Source organism: Eucyclogobius newberryi, unplaced genomic scaffold (genome assembly GCF_026437365.1).
Source record: "Eucyclogobius newberryi isolate DKJ021-1_F unplaced genomic scaffold, fEucNew1.0.hap1 SCAF_13, whole genome shotgun sequence".
NCBI lineage: Eukaryota > Metazoa > Chordata > Actinopteri > Gobiiformes > Gobiidae > Eucyclogobius > Eucyclogobius newberryi.
The window spans coordinates 35,668,854-35,687,449 of record NW_027315757.1 but is presented as its reverse complement, the minus strand read 5'-3'; the positions used below and the strand labels follow the sequence as shown (position 1 = coordinate 35,687,449).

General features: G+C 45.2%; 1 protein-coding gene across 1 annotated transcript in view; it reads right to left on the bottom strand.

Annotated features, from left to right (window-relative positions):
* Positions 1-14,895, bottom strand: part of pdgfbb (platelet-derived growth factor beta polypeptide b) — a 17,970-nt gene extending 3,075 nt beyond the window's left edge. The window contains exons 1-7 of the mRNA XM_072443789.1: positions 14,650-14,895; positions 8,799-8,895; positions 8,574-8,633; positions 5,991-6,184; positions 5,264-5,452; positions 4,247-5,102; positions 3,984-4,161 (exon numbers count right to left, since the gene is read on the bottom strand). Coding sequence (XP_072299890.1) covers positions 3,995-4,161; positions 4,247-5,102; positions 5,264-5,452; positions 5,991-6,184; positions 8,574-8,633; positions 8,799-8,895; positions 14,650-14,712 — 1,626 coding nt within the window. The 5' untranslated portion in view covers positions 14,713-14,895 and the 3' untranslated portion in view covers positions 3,984-3,994. The remainder of the gene's footprint in view (positions 1-3,983; positions 4,162-4,246; positions 5,103-5,263; positions 5,453-5,990; positions 6,185-8,573; positions 8,634-8,798; positions 8,896-14,649) is intronic.
* Between the last annotated feature and the right edge of the window lie 3,701 nt (positions 14,896-18,596).

The window sequence follows — 18,596 nt, the reverse complement described above, 5'->3', positions numbered from 1 at the left end:
TTGGATCCGCTGGCGGAGGAGGAAGCCGGACAGACTTGGCAGACCCAAGTGCATTGTGAGGGTCTGTTGGGAACGTCAGTCTCTGTCAGTAGGGAATTCAACTCGCACCTCCGGGAGAGCTTCTCCCATGTCCCGGGGGAGGTTGGGGACATTGAGTCCGAGTGGACCATGTTCTCCGCCTCCATTGTTGATGCGGCTGCTCGGAGCTGTGGTCACAAGGTCTCCGGTGCCTGTCGCGGCGGCAACCCCCGAACCCGGTGGTGGACACCGGAAGTAAGGGATGTGGTCAGACTGAAGAAGTAGGCCTATCAGGCCACTCTGGCTTGTAGGTCCTTAGACCTCATCACAGCACTGAGACTGCTCTTGTCAAGGTGACAAATGACATCCGCCTGAACACTGACACGGGCAAAGCCTCAGTCTTAATTCTGTTAGATCTGAGTGCTGCTTTTGACACTGTCGATCATGGGATCCTCTTACAGAGACTAGAGGACTGGGTGGGCATCAATGGCACTGCCCTAAACTGGTTAAGGTCCTATCTGGAAGACAGGAAGTACTTTGTTGAAATTGGTAGCTGTGTCTCAGACCACATGACCCTGACCTGTGGAGTGCCCCAAGGGTCAGTCCTGGGTCCCCTTCTGTTCAACCTCTACATGCTGCCGTTAGGTCAGCTGATACGCAGTGAAAATGTGTCCTATCACAATGATGCAGACGACACTCAGATCTATGTTTCACTGTCGGCAGGTGACTATGGACCAGTAGATTCACTCTGTCACTGCATCCAACAGATCAGTGTGTGGATGCAAAACAACTTTCTCCAGCTGAACTCAGACAAGACTGAAATAATCGTTTTTGGCCCACAGAAACAAAGAGAAAGTGTTAGCGGTCACCTCCAGAGTCTCGCTCTAAAACCTACAAACCAAGTTAGAAATCTGGGGGTAATAATGGACTCAGACTTGAACTTTAATAGCCACGTCAAATCAATAACATCAGCAGCTTTTTACCATCTAAAAAACATTGCCAAAATCAAAAATATAGTGTCAAAACCAGATTTAGAGAGACTTATCCATGCGTTTGTCTCCAGTAGATTAGACTACTGTAAAGACCTGCTCACTGGTCTCTCCAAACGAGCTGTAAAACAGCTGCAGTTCATCCAGAACGCTGCTGCTCGGGTCCTGACTAGAACCAGGAAGTATGATCACATTAGTCCTGTTCTTAGGTCTCTGCACTGCTCCCTGTGGCCCAGAGAAGAGACTTTAAAGCAGCTCTGCTTGTGTACAAGTCTCTCCATGGCCTAGCACCAAAGTACATCTTGGATATGTTAGTGCCATATGAACCATCTCGGACTCTGAGGACCTCAGGGACCGGCCTCCTGCTGGTGCCAGACTCAGGACTGAACATGGACCAGCCTCCTGCTGGTGCCAGAGTCAGGACTAAACATGGACCGGCCTCCTGCTGGTGCCAGAGTCAGGACTAAACATGGACCGGCCTTCTGCTGGTGCCAGAGTCAGGACTAAACATGGACCGGCCTCCCACTGGTGCCAGAGTCAGGACTAAACATGGGGAATCTGCGTTTCAGTTTTATGCAGCTAAAATCTGGAACAGTCTTCCTGAAGAACAGTTTCTACTCTGACAATGTTCAAATCTAAGCTAAAAACAGTTTTGTTTAGCTGCGCATATGACTGAAAGGATTTTTTCTTTGCACTCTTCTCTTTTGTTTGTGATTTTATTAGTTTAGAAAATCAGTTGGAATTTTATTGTATTTCTCTTTCTGTCATTTCTTTGTGATTTGAATGCATTTTTCCTGCTGTGAAGCACTTTGAATTGCCTTGTGTATGAAATGTGCTCTACAAATAAACTTGCCTTGCCTTGGTCTCCGGAGGTCATCGACGGGTATCGGCAGGCCAAGCGAGCCGCGTCTCGTGCTGTCGCAGAGGCAAAAACCCGGGCCTGGGAGGAGTTCGGGGAGGCCATGGAGGAGGACTATCGGTCGGCACCAAAGAAATTCTGGCAAACCGTCCGGCGCCTCAGGAGGGGGAAGCAGTGCCTCACCAACACCGTTTACGGTGCGGGTGGAGGCCTGCTGACCTCGACTGGGGATGTCGTCGGACGGTGGAAGGAATACTTTGAGGTTCTCCTTAATCCCTCAGTTACGTCTTCCGAAGAGGAAGTAGAGACCGGGGGCTTGGAGGCTGGCTCATCCATCACCCAAGCTGAAGTCACTGAGGTTGTTCGCAAACTCCTCGGTGGCTCCGGGGGTGGATGAGATCCGCCCTGAGGACCTAAAGTCTCTGGATGTTGTAGGACTGTCTTGGCTGACACGTCTCTGCAACATCGCGTGGCGGTCGGGGACCGTGCCTCTGGACTGGCAGACCGGGGTGGTGGCCCCTCTGTTCAAGAAGGGGGACCGGAGGGTGTGTTCCAACTACAGAGGGATCACACTCCTCAGCCTCCCAGGTAAGGTCTATTCCAAGGTACTGGAGAGGAGAATCCGACCGATAGTCGAACCTCGGATTCAGGAGGAGCAGAGTGGTTTTCGTCCCGGTCGTGGAACACTGGACCAGCTCCATACTCTCCATCGGGTGCTCCAGGGCTCATGGGAGTTTGCCCAACCAGTCCACATGTGCTTTGTGGATCTGGAGAAGGCTTTCGACCGTGTCCCTCGGGGTGTCCTTTGGGGGGTGCTCCGGGAGTACGGGGTCCGGGGCCCTTTGCTCAGGGCTGTCCGGTCCCTGTATGACCGGAGCAGGAGCTGTGTTCATTGCCGGCAGTAAGTCAGACCTGTTCCCAGTGCATGTTGGACTCCGCCAGGGCTGCCCTTTGTCTCCGGTTCTGTTCATAGTTTTTATAGACAGAATTTCTAGGCGCAGTCAGGGGTCGGAGGGTGTGGTCAGGGGTCGGAGGGTGTGGTCAGGGGTCGGAGGGTGTCCGGTTTGGGGACCACAGGATCTCATCTCTGCTGTTTGCAGACGATGTTGTCCTGATGGCTCCATTAAACCCGGACCTGCAGCTGCACTGGGACGGTTTGAGCCGAGTGTGAAGCGTCTGGGATGAGAATCAGCTCCAAATCCAAGGTCATGGTTCTCGACCGGAAAAAGGTGGCTTGTCCTCTCCAGGTGGGTGGGGGGTCCTTGTCCCAAGTGGAGGAGTACAAGTATCTCAGGGTCTTGTTCACGAGTGAGTGAAGGATGGAGCGTGAGATTGACAGTTGGATCGGTGCAGCGGCTGCAGTGATGCAGTCGCTGCATCGACTGTTGTGGTGAAGAGGGAGTCGAAAGACAAAGCTCTCTATTTACCGGTCGGTCTACGTTCTGACCTCACCTCTGGTCATGAGCTTTGGGTAATGACCGAAAGGACAAGATCGCGGATACAAGCGGTCGAAATGAATTTCCTCTGCACGGGAGGAGCTCGGAGTAGAGCCGCTGCTCCTCCAGCTGAGGTGGCTCGGGCATCTGTTCCAGAGCCTCCTGGGCGCCTCCCTTGGGAGGTGTTTCAGGCATGTCCCACCGGGAAGAGGCCCCGGGGCAGACCCAGGACACGCTAGAGAGACTATGTCTCTCGGCTGGCCTGGGAACGCCTCGGGATTTAGAGGAAGTGTCTGGGGAGCAGGAAGTCTGGGAGTCCCTGCTCAGACTCCTGCCCCCGCGACCCGGCCCCGGATAAAGCGGTCGAAGATGGATGGATGGATGGATTATGTATGTTGTATATTTCTGTACAGTTTTTCAGAGCCTAAAATACGCATTTCATATTTAGCCCCTTAAGGGTTTTATTGTATTGTATAATATAGCACCGTATATGCTTTACCGAGTGAAAATATATAACTTTAAATCTAAATCTCTTTTGCCTCATTTTACATCACATGCCCTTCCGAACTGATCCCTCACATGTGTCAACATAGAAACACGATGGTTGTATTATAGATACAATAGAGATAGATCATGTTGGATGCTTTGGTCTTAATAACAGACAAAACAAGATGGTCTCACCTGGATTTATCCTACATAAGCATTGCCCTCATCGCTGCCTTGCTAATCCGTTTACGGTTTTTCCTCCTCCTCCTCTGTCGCGGCTGAGCTGGAGGCCTGGGCCCTGCTGGAGCTGTCGGCTGCTGTGTGGTTGTGGTTGTTGTTGTTGTTGTTGTTGTTGTTGTGGTGGTTGTTGTCTCTGTGAAATCAAGATATAAAAGATAAGTTTCCGGTTCTTTTGTGCTTCTGAATGGGACTTGAACAGCTGCAGGGTCCGGCCTCACCTGCAGTGTGCGTGGTGGTCTGCGGGTGGTGGTGTTTGTGCGAGTGACCGTCGGCCTCTCTCTGCCGCTCCTCGTCCTCGTGTTTGAGCTGCTGTTGTCTGAGGATCTCCTTCTCTTGGTCCAGCCGTTTGTGGAGAAGTAACAGCTCCCTCCTCTCCTCCTCCAGCTTTGCCTCCTCTCGTCCTAATAACCCGTCTTTTTGGGGCGTTTCATTGTCCCTGTGTCTCGCTTGCGGCTCCGGATTGGGTTCTTTGGTGGGCCGAAACCTCCGCTCGTCCCCGTCGACGTTTGCCTCCGTGCGGGTGCTCATGTTGCCAGGGTTTGGGGTGACAGGTGCAGAGGGAGCACTCGTGTGGATCTGAGGGTATTTGTCTTGGTGCCATAATGGGCTGTGCGTTTGAGTGCTGTCCTCCAGATCCGGGCTGGGAATGTCCTGCACGTTGTCCCTGACTTCAGTAGTGAGATTACCAGCAGCGTGAGCAGTCTTGTTGCTGGTGCTGTTGCGGGACCAGTCGGGGGTGAGGTGGAGCACCTCTTCGGGCCGGGGCGCGTGCTCTCGGGGCGCGTGCTCTCGGGGCGCGTGCTCTCGGGGCGCGTGCTCTCGGGGCGCGTGCTCTCGGGGCGCGTGCTCTCGGGGCGGGTGCTCTCGGGGCGCGTGCTCTCGGGGCGCGTGCTCTCGGGGCGGGTGCTCTCGGGGCGGGTGCTCTCGGGGCAGGCTGGAGCTGTCGGCCGGCTGGGTGAAAGTGTCTCCTCTGGGGCTCCACCGCTGGTCCATGAGCTCGTGCTCCATGTGAGACCTCTGGTTCTGCTTCAGCTCGTCCCACTGGTGGAGCTGGTCTTTGGAGTGCACCTTCACCTAAAGACGAATATCGTTTCAACACAAGAAGAAGTGAAGACAAGACTCACAACTAAGACCAAAAAAACATTTAAATGAGAGACTGAGCACTGCACTGCAAAAATACAGTAATGTATACATGTCATTCAAATCTTGCTCTTTATAATACATGTGCTCAGTACCTGTCCCTGCGCAGTGAGCGTCTGGTTGTGGTGCAGCTCTTTGCTGTTGCTGTGCTGTCGTCGGGTGGACTTCTTCTTGGGTGGAGGGAGTCGTGGAGCGGGTTGACACCGGCACTCCACGTGGTCCACCACAGACACCACCGCTTTAGCATATGTGGCTTTTTTGTTGATGTATTCGATCTTCATGACCTTAAAGCCAAAGGGACAAACATGGTCTGAAAACATCGACTGAAAACATGGTCTGAAAACACCAAACTTGGACCAAGCTCTGTCTGTGCCCTTAGGCAAGACACCAGCACCAGCACCACCACTCACATGTGGAGCCACTTGAGAGAGGCGGGCGGTGGGTGTGAGGCTACAGAAGTCACTTAACACCTCAGAGTATTGAGTGAATATTGACTTGAGAGTCCTGAGAGGCTTTGTCAAGTCTTTAAAGCGCAGGTACAATTATCATCATTGGTTTAGGACAAATGTCATGAAATATGCCTAGTTTTCAGGTGACACTCCATTCCATATGTTTATAATATGTTTATAATGATTAAAAGAAGACGAGGGCAGGTTGAAATACTATTTGATCTGCCGATTACTACAAATACTTGATATGAAATACCAGGTTCAAGGGTCAAGTCACAAATCATGATGTAATTCATAGTTAACATTGTCGTATGATCACATCCAGAGGAGCAGCTCCTGTAGCTCAGCGTGCTGCTGAACGACCTGTGTGTACCTGCAGGTATCTGGTGTGCGTTACCACGGGAACACACTGCAGGCTCTTGGTGTTGCAGCAGCCCGAGCAGCGCTGCACCTCCACACACGGCGGCCACAGCAGGAAGTTAGCATTACTCCGATCCAACATGGACCTGGTCACCTCCACCACCTCCGTGCGCACTTTACACAGGGCCTGCTGCGCCAGCTGAGCATCTGAGCAGAGAGAGAGCATGAACGCACAAGGACCTCTGCACAACAGTTACATCCGACATGAACATGAACAAGAACATGAACAAGAACATGAACACGAACACGAACACGAACACGAACAAGAACACGAACAAGAACACGAACACGAACACGAACACGAACAAGAACACGAACAAGAACAAGAACACGAACAAGAACAAGAACACGAACACGAACAAGAACACGAACACGAACACGAACAAGAACACGAACACGAACACGAACAAGAACAAGAACACGAACAAGAACACGAACAAGAACATGAAAATGAACACGAACACGAACACGAACACGAACACGAACAAGAACACGAACAAGAACAAGAACACGAACAAGAACAAGAACACGAACACGAACAAGAACACGAACACGAACAAGAACACGAACAAGAACACGAACAAGAACATGAAAATGAACACGAACACGAACACGAACACGAACACGAACACGAACAAGAACACGAACACGAACAAGAACACGAACACGAACACGAACACGAACAAGAACACGAACAAGAACAAGAACACGAACAAGAACAAGAACACGAACACGAACAAGAACACGAACACGAACACGAACAAGAACACGAACACGAACACGAACAAGAACAAGAACACGAACAAGAACACGAACAAGAACATGAAAATGAACACGAACACGAACACGAACACGAACACGAACAAGAACACGAACACGAACAAGAACACGAACACGAACACGAACACGAACAAGAACACGAACAAGAACAAGAACACGAACAAGAACAAGAACAAGAACACGAACACGAACAAGAACACGAACAAGAACACGAACAAGAACATGAAAATGAACACGAACACGAACACGAACAAGAACACGAACACGAACAAGAACACGAACAAGAACAAGAACACGAACAAGAACAAGAACAAGAACACGAACAAGAACACGAACACGAACACGAACAAGAACACGAACACGAACAAGAACACGAACAAGAACAAGAACACGAACAAGAACACGAACAAGAACATGAAAATGAACACGAACACGAACACGAACACGAACACGAACAAGAACACGAACAAGAACACGAACACGAACAAGAACACGAACAAGAACACGAACAAGAACATGAAAATGAACACGAACACGAACACGAACACGAACACGAACAAGAACACGAACACGAACAAGAACACGAACAAGAACAAGAACACGAACAAGAACAAGAACACGAACACGAACAAGAACACGAACACGAACACGAACAAGAACACGAACACGAACAAGAACACGAACAAGAACAAGAACACGAACAAGAACAAGAACACGAACACGAACACGAACACGAACACGAACACGAACACGAACAAGAACAAGAACAAGAACAAGAACACGAACAAGAACACGAACAAGAACATGAAAATGAACACGAACACGAACACGAACACGAACACGAACAAGAACACGAACACGAACAAGAACACGAACAAGAACAAGAACACGAACAAGAACAAGAACACGAACACGAACACGAACAAGAACAAGAACAAGAACAAGAACACGAACACGAACACGAACAAGAACACGAACAAGAACAAGAACACGAACAAGAACAAGAACACGAACAAGAACAAGAACAAGAACAAGAACAAGAACAAGAACACGAACAAGAACAAGAACAAGAACACGAACAAGAACACGAACAAGAACAAGAACAAGAACAAGAACAAGAACAAGAACAAGAACAAGAACAAGAACAAGAACAATAACACGAACACGAACACGAACACGAACAAGAACACGAACACGAACACGAACATGAACATGTTGTGTGCCACGTGCCACCAGGAGCCGTGGGCCTCAGAAAGTCCTCGTGGTGTGAGTGAATTTGCTGAAGTCCTGGTCCCAAACGGGAGAAGTCATTATTAGCAGCAGAAACCCAAGCCCCTGTCCGGTTGCTAGGAGACCAGTGTCTGGCAAATATTATTATTCAAATGACATCAATTTAGTTTGGCTTATGTTGTCATGCCACTGCTAAATAAATATAGACTATATTCATGTGCGAGTGTGACAGATGTGAGTCTTTGATGAGGATATGATCCATCTTTGTTTTCTATGACTTTATTTCACTGGAGCCTCAAACATAAGACAATAAGTAAGTTAGATAAGTTATAATAAGTAATAATAAGTTAGAATATATTTCATCTTGTCTACGTTTAATAACCGTCTATATAAGATCACATGTCCTGTCTTCATGGCTGCCTCTTTTAAATAGGACTGTCTCCAGAGTCTACAGATATATATATTTATATTTATATTGCCAATATATTATTCAAAGGATGACAAGAATATATAGCCTATAACTTACCAAGACTTCTGGGAAGTCTGTGACCTCCAGTGGCGTCTGATGATGTGTCCTGCTCTTCATCTGGCAACGAGAAAAATGAACACAATTTAAACTGTGTTTAGTGATTCCATCTACAAGATTTTACACAAAACAGCATTTGATAAGTTTGAGTGGAGAGTGGAAGGGCTCGTTCATGCGTCACCTACAGGAGGAGGAGGACCTCATTATTAAGATGATCGTCTTTACCTACGGAGTCAGAGAGCAGCAGCAGCTGGAGGTCTTCTATGGACGAGATGGGTGTGTTTCTAACCAGCTCCACCAGCGCTGCAGGAAGAGGATCCCCCTGGAGCACAAGAGGGTCCCCCTGGAGCACAAGAGGGTCCCCCTGGAGCACAAGAGGGTCCCCCTGGACCACAAGAGGGTCCCCCTGGAGCACAAGAGGGTCCCCCTGGACCACAAGAGGGTCCCCCTGGACCACAAGAGGGTCCCCCTGGAACACAGAGCACAGAGGGAATCAGCACAGTATAAAACAGACTTATTTTGGTACTATCGATTCAATCAATTCTAATTCCTGTCATTCCAACCATTATTAGAGGTAATAGAATATTCTGAAGAGTTCGTGATAATTATCATAAAAACCCTAAGAGTCATTGGCGTTGACGTTTCAGTTTTAATTTTCAGCTGCTTTTGTTCAAAATCCCAAAACTAATATAGTAATAGCCCTGCACTTGGTAAATCCTTCCCCAAAGTGAGCAGCACGTTGTGGTGGAGGGCCGGGTATGGGTTTAACCCCTTTGGTCATTAATAGCCAAAGGTCCTTTGGGGGGAGCCTGAACCGACGCCGGGCACACAATGGTCACTAAAGAGGGGCTGAATGACTATTGGCGTTGTGTCTTCTCATCTGCTAACATTTAGGGGTCAAAAGAGTCAGGAAGGAGCCAGGAAGTGGGGGAAGGAGAGATACTGGGAGGAGGACAGGAGGAGGCGCATCTGAAAAACAGGGATAATGGATGAATAAATGCCAGGCTGAAATGGACAAGGATCAGACGAGGGTCGAAGCCTCTAAAGGCGCTGGACATGCTTCATTTGGTTTGTCAACTTGTGGCGTCATCGAGCCGAGCTTCAAAGGAACAATGTGCTCTGCCCAGTGCCTCACATATCCATGTATCAGTACACAACAATATGTATCATGAAGCCAGGGCAATAGGACCAAGTGGAATGTCTTAATATATATTTTGGAATTGTCGCAATAAGAAGAATCAGACCATATTGTGCAAGAAGTGCAAAGACTGCAAAATTGAACAGAAATATCACTTTATACCCGACATAATCCACATTTATTGCTTACTACTAACTCTCAAATAAATAGTTCATTTCACTTTGAATTTTGGCCCCACACGATCGAACCATTGGAACAAGTAAAGTTCATAGGGAAAATATATGATCCTATATGATGTATTCTATGACTTTAATATAAGCCAGTCTTTAGTGCCAGTTTTGTTGCCACACTCTTTTGAGACGTGTTGCTGCCACGCCCATTTCATTCAAGATTTATTTCTAAAGATTCCTATTTTTCCATTCGATTGTGAAAAAGGTAAATCCACACACTCATATTTCCTCTCGGTCCGAGCAGGCGCCGCGTCACGGCTAAGGAAGCAGCGGGCCGAGCATGTGGCGACGCCCAGTCCATTCTACAGCTCGGGCCCCGGTCACTTCTGCCATTGTTGGAGAGAACAGCACATCTCTGCTCCCCTCAGGACTCATCAGCACCGCTTCCTTCTTTAGCCCAACAAGCTAACCTGCCTCTTGCCTCCTCCGGCTAATTGTTAATTATAGGATGTTTACAGCGTGCACACCAGGGCCGGCTGTCATGGCGATATTAGTCTAGCTAGTCTAGTCTAAGCTATATTTATGCGCTGCAGTGGTTCTCCAACTTTTCATGCCAGAAATCGCTGTCCAAGTGCCACAACATTTAAACCAGGTCTGGTTTTATAGGACTTTTACAGGTCCAAATTAAGGCTAATTCATTGATTCAGTGTTTTTTTTTTAAAATGCTGTCCAAAATCTTGAAATTGAATCATGTAAATGTTGTTTTGAAGATATGCAGCATTATATTGTGTATATTACATTAAAAAATGTCATAAACTTTTCAAATAAAAGTGTAAGGTGATATTTATGCATGACATTATGACATTTCACATTTGTGTTGGTTTGGCAAAATGTTGTATAACTATTTTGTACTATTTTTTTGCCAAAATCACCCCCTAGTTCAAAGTAAAAAGGCTATAGACGACTGCATCAAACAATGTAATGCGTCTGTTACAAATGCACTGAACATATCTATAAAGTCTTACACAGTTACTTTCTTCCAAAAGCCTTTGTTGTTCTTTTAACTCTTTCAATTATACATATTTCCTCAGTTTCCGTGCATGTTAAGCATGTTAAGCATGTTAAGCATGTTCTGGTCCCGTGTGCAGCTGCATCTGAGGCTGTGGCTGGAATAATGAGTTTCTGTGGATGAGGCAGAAGCAGCAGCTGTTACACAAATGAACTGTTACATAAACACACAATTATACGCTTTAGTTAACCAGCCTTCTTTCTATTGAGGAAGTTCTGCCTTTTCATGCACTTTATGTGGGTTGGTTATGGTTGGTTATGTTTCATATACCAATGAAATGAACGTGAAATCAAATTGATTATCAAATTGATCAGTTATTCTTCTCGATCCAATGAGGTTACATAAGGATGGGTATTTTACTACAGGGCTCAATGAAGTCATAACTGTTTAATATTGTCTTTCTATTCATTACAAATGTCAAAAAGCAAAATATGTCAACATCTTTAACTTAACCAGGTCTTAAAAAGGCCCAAAACAAAGCTAGATTGTGGTGGAATCAGATCATAATATAATAACAATTTTGCACATTTTCAAGCAGTCCAATTTTACACTAGTAAAATTATAAACTTGAACCCGGAATTGTTATTTAATGGTCCCTCTTTTGGACGTCATTTGAGACGCGCTGGTGCTTGTGTTTGGAGGTTGTGACATGGTGAGAAGAGACAGTGGGATCAGCAGAGGAAGAAGGATTTACACATTTACACATTTACACATTTACATACACTTACAAAGAGATATTTACTCTTTAATTATGCGTGGCAACTGTCGTTATCGATAATGTTGTGTAGCAGCGTTCATCTAAAGCAGGGCTGGGCAATTATCTTCCTCCGATGGCCATATTCGAATCCAGGCCTGTGATCATTGGTGTGAAAAAATAAAAATCCCAAAAATTAAATATCAAATAAAATATCACTTTTCTGTCAAGGCTCTTGAATCGGTTCTTTCATTCATTTCACGTCATATTTATTAAGGACACAAGTGCAGACAGAAGCCTGAGGGCAAAAAAGGAAGATTACTATTACTAATATTACTTGGACAAGCTTGGCCGGCTGGATTGAAAGGCCCGGCGGGCCGGATGTGGCCCGCGGGCCGTAGTTTGCCCACCCCTGATCTACAGTGAGTCACATATTTAAAGGTGGAACTTCCATGGAGATGTTTGTAGCATTTATTCAATTGCAGGTGTTTTATTGCTGAAATAAATTAAATCTGTGCCATTCTGTCTAATGCAAGTCAATAAATACAGTTGTCACCTGAGGGGCGTGGTCAGGTATGGGTGGAAATGAATTGGAACCTCAGAAAAGTCAACAGACTGCACTGTAGCATTTAACCTGGATATTTATTTATGATTCATTCTTCTCCATGTCTTCTGTCTGTATCTGGTACAATATATAAGTTCTAAAGTCTGTATCTGGTACAATATATAAGTTCTAAAGTCTGTATCTGCTGAGTTACTAAAGTTCTCCTAACATGAGTGCCTCCCTCACAGTGGTCCACTCAGGACCCTCAGATGCCGACTGAATGTAACGTCTCCTGGAGACAAGCAGAGAACCCTCCATCCTCCACTTTTGACCAGATGTTGTGGCTTTATTGGCACAATGTAAAGAACTACAGAGTGACTGCAATAAAAGTCAGATCTTTTGAGAGGAAGACCTCAAAGCCCAAAACCCTTATGGACTTGTATATTTATTCAAACATAATACATTAAATGTAAGATAAGTATCTGCCATAAAAGGCTCAGCTTTGTGCATTTACTCAGAGTGAGTCTTCTTCTTTCATCTCAGAACATGAGTTTCACTTTTATCATGGGGAATTCCTGCAGCTCAAAGCTCTGCTCAGGCTCTAAAGCTGCTTCACATGTGGCCCATAAAAGAGGAGGAAGACAGGTATTTAAGTCATTTTTCATAGATATGTACCTGCCTTTAAGTCAGGTTACCATGGTGATGCTATAGTAGTTTAACAAATAGTTATGTGAGTCAATAAAAGAGAAGTGCAGTTTAATTGTGGGTTTGTGTGTCTACAATGTTAGAATAAATAAAATATAACTTGTGTTGCCTCGAGCGTGAGGAAGTAACACTACTATTGTCCCTATCTCGCAATGGTACAAATGTTCTGGGTTTAACTTAATCTGATTGTTTTGTTTAGTTCTGAGATAACTTCATCAATGAATTGCAACTAATCAATTATTTTGATAAATATCAACTAATTTAGTAATTGTGTAACTCGAGAGTTTTAACGGCTCAAACAAAGAAATAATGATTTGAAATGTTGTTGTTTGTTAAATCTAATATTTATCGCCATTTCATGTTTTAAACAACTCATTGATTCATCCAAGGGCCAAACCGGATGCCCTTCCTGCTGCACATGCTGTGACTGAATAGAGCAAGTCAAGGGCCAAATCTAAAGCTTAAAGCTGCCATTTTATAAATGAGTACATTTTGTGTATATCTTGTAAAATCAGCAATTTGTGACTGTTTTACGCTGTCTGTCTGTAATAATAATAAAGTACATTATGTCATGTCAACCCATAAATAAGAGCTGAAAGCAGCGCACTGATTGGCTGGATTTGGGTGGTACTTTGTGTTTTGCTGTGAAAAGCTTTAAGAATCCCTATTTCTGGGCCTATCTCGCAATGTAACACAGCCATTAAAGTCCATGTACTCCAACAAACTGTATGTATTTCTTCCAATCGTTTCAATGATCCTGATAACAAACTTATACCAAAAATACAAGCATCTTAAAAAAGGTGCAGAAGTTGAAGCTTCTTATCTGCAGCATCAACAAAACAAGAAGTCGTACATTGATCATTCTAATGCCACTTGTCATGACCCAGACAAGACCTTGGGGTAAGTTGTGTCTTCCTGTTTGACCTTAAAGGAGGTTAAACGATGCCAATCTTTCACGCAATCACGCGTCATTGTCTTATTTCTCTGACAATCTCTCAGCACAGTTTTGTCCCGGGACAGTGGGACACATGGGCACGTGTTCCAACCTGAGTCTGTATCCAGCTGCAGACGAGCCTCCGGCCGCCCATTCATCCAAGTTAATGAGCAAAATAACAGTTATTATTTGGGCCGTTACACAAAGGCAGGCGCCGCGCGCTCACGTGGGGCAGGTGCAGCGACCTCAAAGAGCCGCACGTTGGTCTAGTTTTGTTCTAGTTTATCAAGGAAAGCACAACCGAGAGAGCAAGCTCAACAGGAGCATACTTCTCATACTTGTGGTTTGATGAATGGAATTTGCAACAATGCGCAACCGTCAAAGTTAGAAGACAATGGCAAGAAAAAGTCCCCGTCAAATCATCTGGAAGCATAAAAAGCACAAAGGCTCAGGAGCACAATGCGAGGTGAAAGAAACAGTAAAGCTCCCACAGAACTCATGCCATTTTTACAACATTTCCTGCTATTGTAAACTTACAATGTCCCAAACTTGAAGCAGCGCAGTTTTAATCACATAATGTGAGAATGTCACAACGAAACAGAGACGCGTTCAACATCTTTCCCTTTTGGAGTTTTATGAAAGTTTTGAAGTTTAAGCCACTGAAGCTTTCAAAACCCAATAACCCCTTCTACATCTGCCCCGCGCGCGCCTCTGCCCCGCGCGCGCCTCTGCCCCGCGCGCGCCTCTGCCCCGCGCGCGCCTCTGCCCTGACGGGACATCACGTATGACAGTCGCACCGGGTGATGGGCATGTGTCACTCACCTCGGCCACGCCGCCGCGCAGACACGCCGCCGTCACGAGCAGCAGCGCCAGCCACGAGCTCATCTTGCGGGGCAGCCTCGAGCCGCTGCGGGCCGGGCATTGAGGGAGCGCGGGGGTGAGACGCAGCCTGGGCCTACACGCCACCGCGAAGACGGCCGGGGGACACAGCCGGGGGACACAGCCGGGGGACACAGCCAAATGTGAGATTCTTATCAACAACACAAAGAAGTTCAAGTCAAAAAATCCACTTTGTTCTTCTTAGACATTGTCATAAAGTCAAAAGGACGTGTTGTGAGGCTACATTCCCACGGTTTTTTTGTGCAAAATTATCCAATTAGAAGCCGGGATGGAGAGGGAAAAGTTATTCCAATGTCAATCCGTTTGAATATGTCCCAATAGTTCCCCAGATGCCTTTAATAACCCTGATGATTTCAAAGTCCAGCGGTGTCAAAATGTGAAAAGGATGAATAGAAAGCAGAAAAAGCCGCCGCAGAGGAGGAAATGGCAGGTCAGTTAAATGTTGCTCCGTCTCGGTTCCTCGGAGTCTTATCACTGGAGGAGCCGCGCGAGCTCAGCCCTGGATCAGCCTGATTACGTCCTGAGCCGCAGAGCAACTCCTCCCGCCGCAGCAGCAGCAGCAGAAGAAGAAGAAGAAGAAGAAGAAGAAGAAGAAGAAGAAGAAGAATAAGAAGAAGAAGAAGAAGAAGAAGAAGAAGAAGAAGAAGAAGAAGAAGAAGAAGAAGAAGAAGAAGAAGAAGAAGAAGAAGAAGAAGAAGAAGAAGAACTGCCGCTGGTGGAGGAGGAGAGGTGTGTGTGTGTGTGTGTGTGTTTCTGTTTGTGTGTGTGTGTGTGTGTGTGTGTTTCTGTTTGTGTGTGTGTGTGTGTGTGTTTCTGTTTGTGTGTGTGTGTGTTTCTGTTTGTGTGTGTGTGTGTGTGTTTCTGTTTGTGTGTGTGTGTGTGTGTGTTTCTGTTTGTGTGTGTGTGTGTGTGTGTGTGTGTTTCTGTTTGTGTGTGTGTGTGTGTGTGTGTGTATGTGCGCACGCGCGCGTGTGTCTCTCCCGCCCCCTGTCTGTAGAATGGATGATAATGTGGCACAAAGACGCGCGCGGCTCACGCAGCATCAGCTCCGGTCGGACGCGGGTCGGACGCGGGTCGGACGCGGGTCGGACGCGGGTCGGACGCGGGTCGGACGCGGGTCGGACGCGGGTTTGAGGCGCATGTTCCTGACGCAGTGACAAGAAAAGTGTGAGAGTCACTTTTATCAAAATATTACAGTTAAGAATAAGCCAATTACTCTGACTGAACTAAACTATATTCTCCTTTAAGGCTGCTTAATGTAACGTGTCCGGTGCTGGTCTCCATGGAGATGTTATTACCTGTAGTGTTACATATTAGGCCCATATATTTTGCATGTCTTTAAAAACACAGGCTGCACCTCTCCACAGATCTGACTGAGCCAAGTTACTGCATCACTGTGGAACATTTCAGGCCAAGAAATGACATTTGGATCATTTTGCCTCGTACATAAACATATAAACTCATATGTTGTATCAGTTTGAGGTGATTTTGCTTTCACGTAAAACCCTGAGTGACATAAATGTGCAAAAAACGATTGGTGAAAATAAACAGGAGGAAAATACTCTTCCAGAAAAGTTACATTACTTTATTTGCCGTAAGTATTTTTCACTTTCAAACTGAAGGGTCAAAGTGTCATGTGTCACTCAAACGTGTCTGTTCATTGTATTTTGTTCTTTTATTCATGGAAACTACAACATAATGTGACACTGAAGTCAACACCACAGAAGAATATGACCAGATATTGATTTTACAAATTACAATGACTAAAATCAAATTAATAAATACATATGCATATGACAAGATTTCATGTTTTCTAATTATTCTTTGTTCAGTGGAATAGTTCTTTTGGTGAATATTTAATTGTATATTTAATAATAATAATTGAATTTAAACATTCAGGGAGCATTTATGCAGAAGTTCTTACGGGTGAAACCTTCATTTAACAAAATAAAGTATTTTTATTAGTCAAAACATAGAGTGTAAATCTCACCTTTGCCCTTCATAGCATCATATGTAAGAGTTATGAATCATATGTAAGAGTTATGAATCATATGTAAGAGTTATGAATCATATGTAAGAGTTATGAATCATATGTAAGAGTTATGAATCATATGTGAGAGTTATGAATCATATGTAAGAGTTATGAATCATATGTGAGAGTTATGAATCATATGTGAGAGTTATGAATCATATGTAAGAGTTATGAATCATATGTAAGAGTTATGAATCAGCTCTGCAGCGTCCAACAGGAAGTACGATTATAAACTTCATGTGATTATGTCAGTGAAAGGAACATGTGCAATTTGAAGCGTTGACTCAGAACGCCATGTTTGCAGTTTTATCATGTACCAATGTGTACACAGTGTACACAGTGTACACAGTGTACACAGTGGTACATGTACCACTGTGTACCAATGTGTACACTGTGTACACATTGGTACATGTACCACTGTGTACACTGTGTACACAGTGTACACTGTGTACACAGTGTACACTGTGTACACAGTGTACACTGTGTACACAGTGTACACAGTGTACACTGTGTACACTGTGTACACAGTGTACACAGTGTACACAGTGTACACTGTGTACACTGTGTACACAGTGTACACAGTGGTACACGTACGTTCCTCTGATTCTGACTCAGCTTTTGAAATAGCAGAGCTTAAAACCACATGAATAACTTCAGCTACGACTAAATTAAACGTGACATTAATAAACTTACTAAAACTGGACGGGTCACGAGGACAGTTGCCATGCCAACTGACTCCTCTCATTACATCAGCATCGCCCCGAGCCTCAGGAAACCAAAGGTGCTTATTCTGGGCCCCTGACCTTTCGGCGGGCCCTCGTGTTTGGGGGACATTTTAAAACAACAGCGTGACGATGTTTGACTCCTGCAGGAGCCGGAGTGACTGTGCAGAACGACTGAAGGTTTGTGTGATGGCGCAGTGGTTAGTGCTTGTCTCATCTGGAGCTAGAATATGCTCGAAATACAGTATATATTTTTAAAAAGACAAAAAAGACGGTAAAATCAAAAAGTTTTTTGTTTTGGAGGGAAAAGGCTGAAAAAACAATGACATTTTTGCATTTTTCATATTTACAGTCGTAATATTGTTGGATTTTAGTCATTGAGACGATACAAAAATATTTCATTTTGGTTCAAGTGGAAAACACGGTCAAAGCGACGCGTGGTTTTTGATTCACATCTTTAAGGATTTAAAAGTTAAGAACAAGCGGCTGAACTGACTTTATGATTACATCCATCACCAAGTACTAGTACTTTTACTTAAATACTTCACACACATCTGAAACACACACATCTGAAACACACACATCTGAAACACACACATCTGAAACACACACATCTGAAACACACACATCTGAAACACACACATCTGAAACACACACATCTGAAACACACACATCTGAAACACACACATCTGAAACACAAACATCTGAAACACACACATCTGAAACACATACACACATCTGAAACACACACATCTGAAACACACACATCTGAAACACACACATCTGAAACACACACATCTGAAACACACACATCTGAAACACATACACACATCTGAAACACACACATCTGAAACACACACATCTGAAACACACACATCTGAAACAAACACATCTGAAACACACACATCTGAAACACACACATCTGAAACACACACATCTGAAACACAAACATCTGAAACACACACATCTGAAACACATACACACATCTGAAACACACACATCTGAAACACACACATCTGAAACACATACACACATCTGAAACACACACATCTGAAACACACACATCTGAAACACACACATCTGAAACACACACATCTGAAACACACACATCTGAA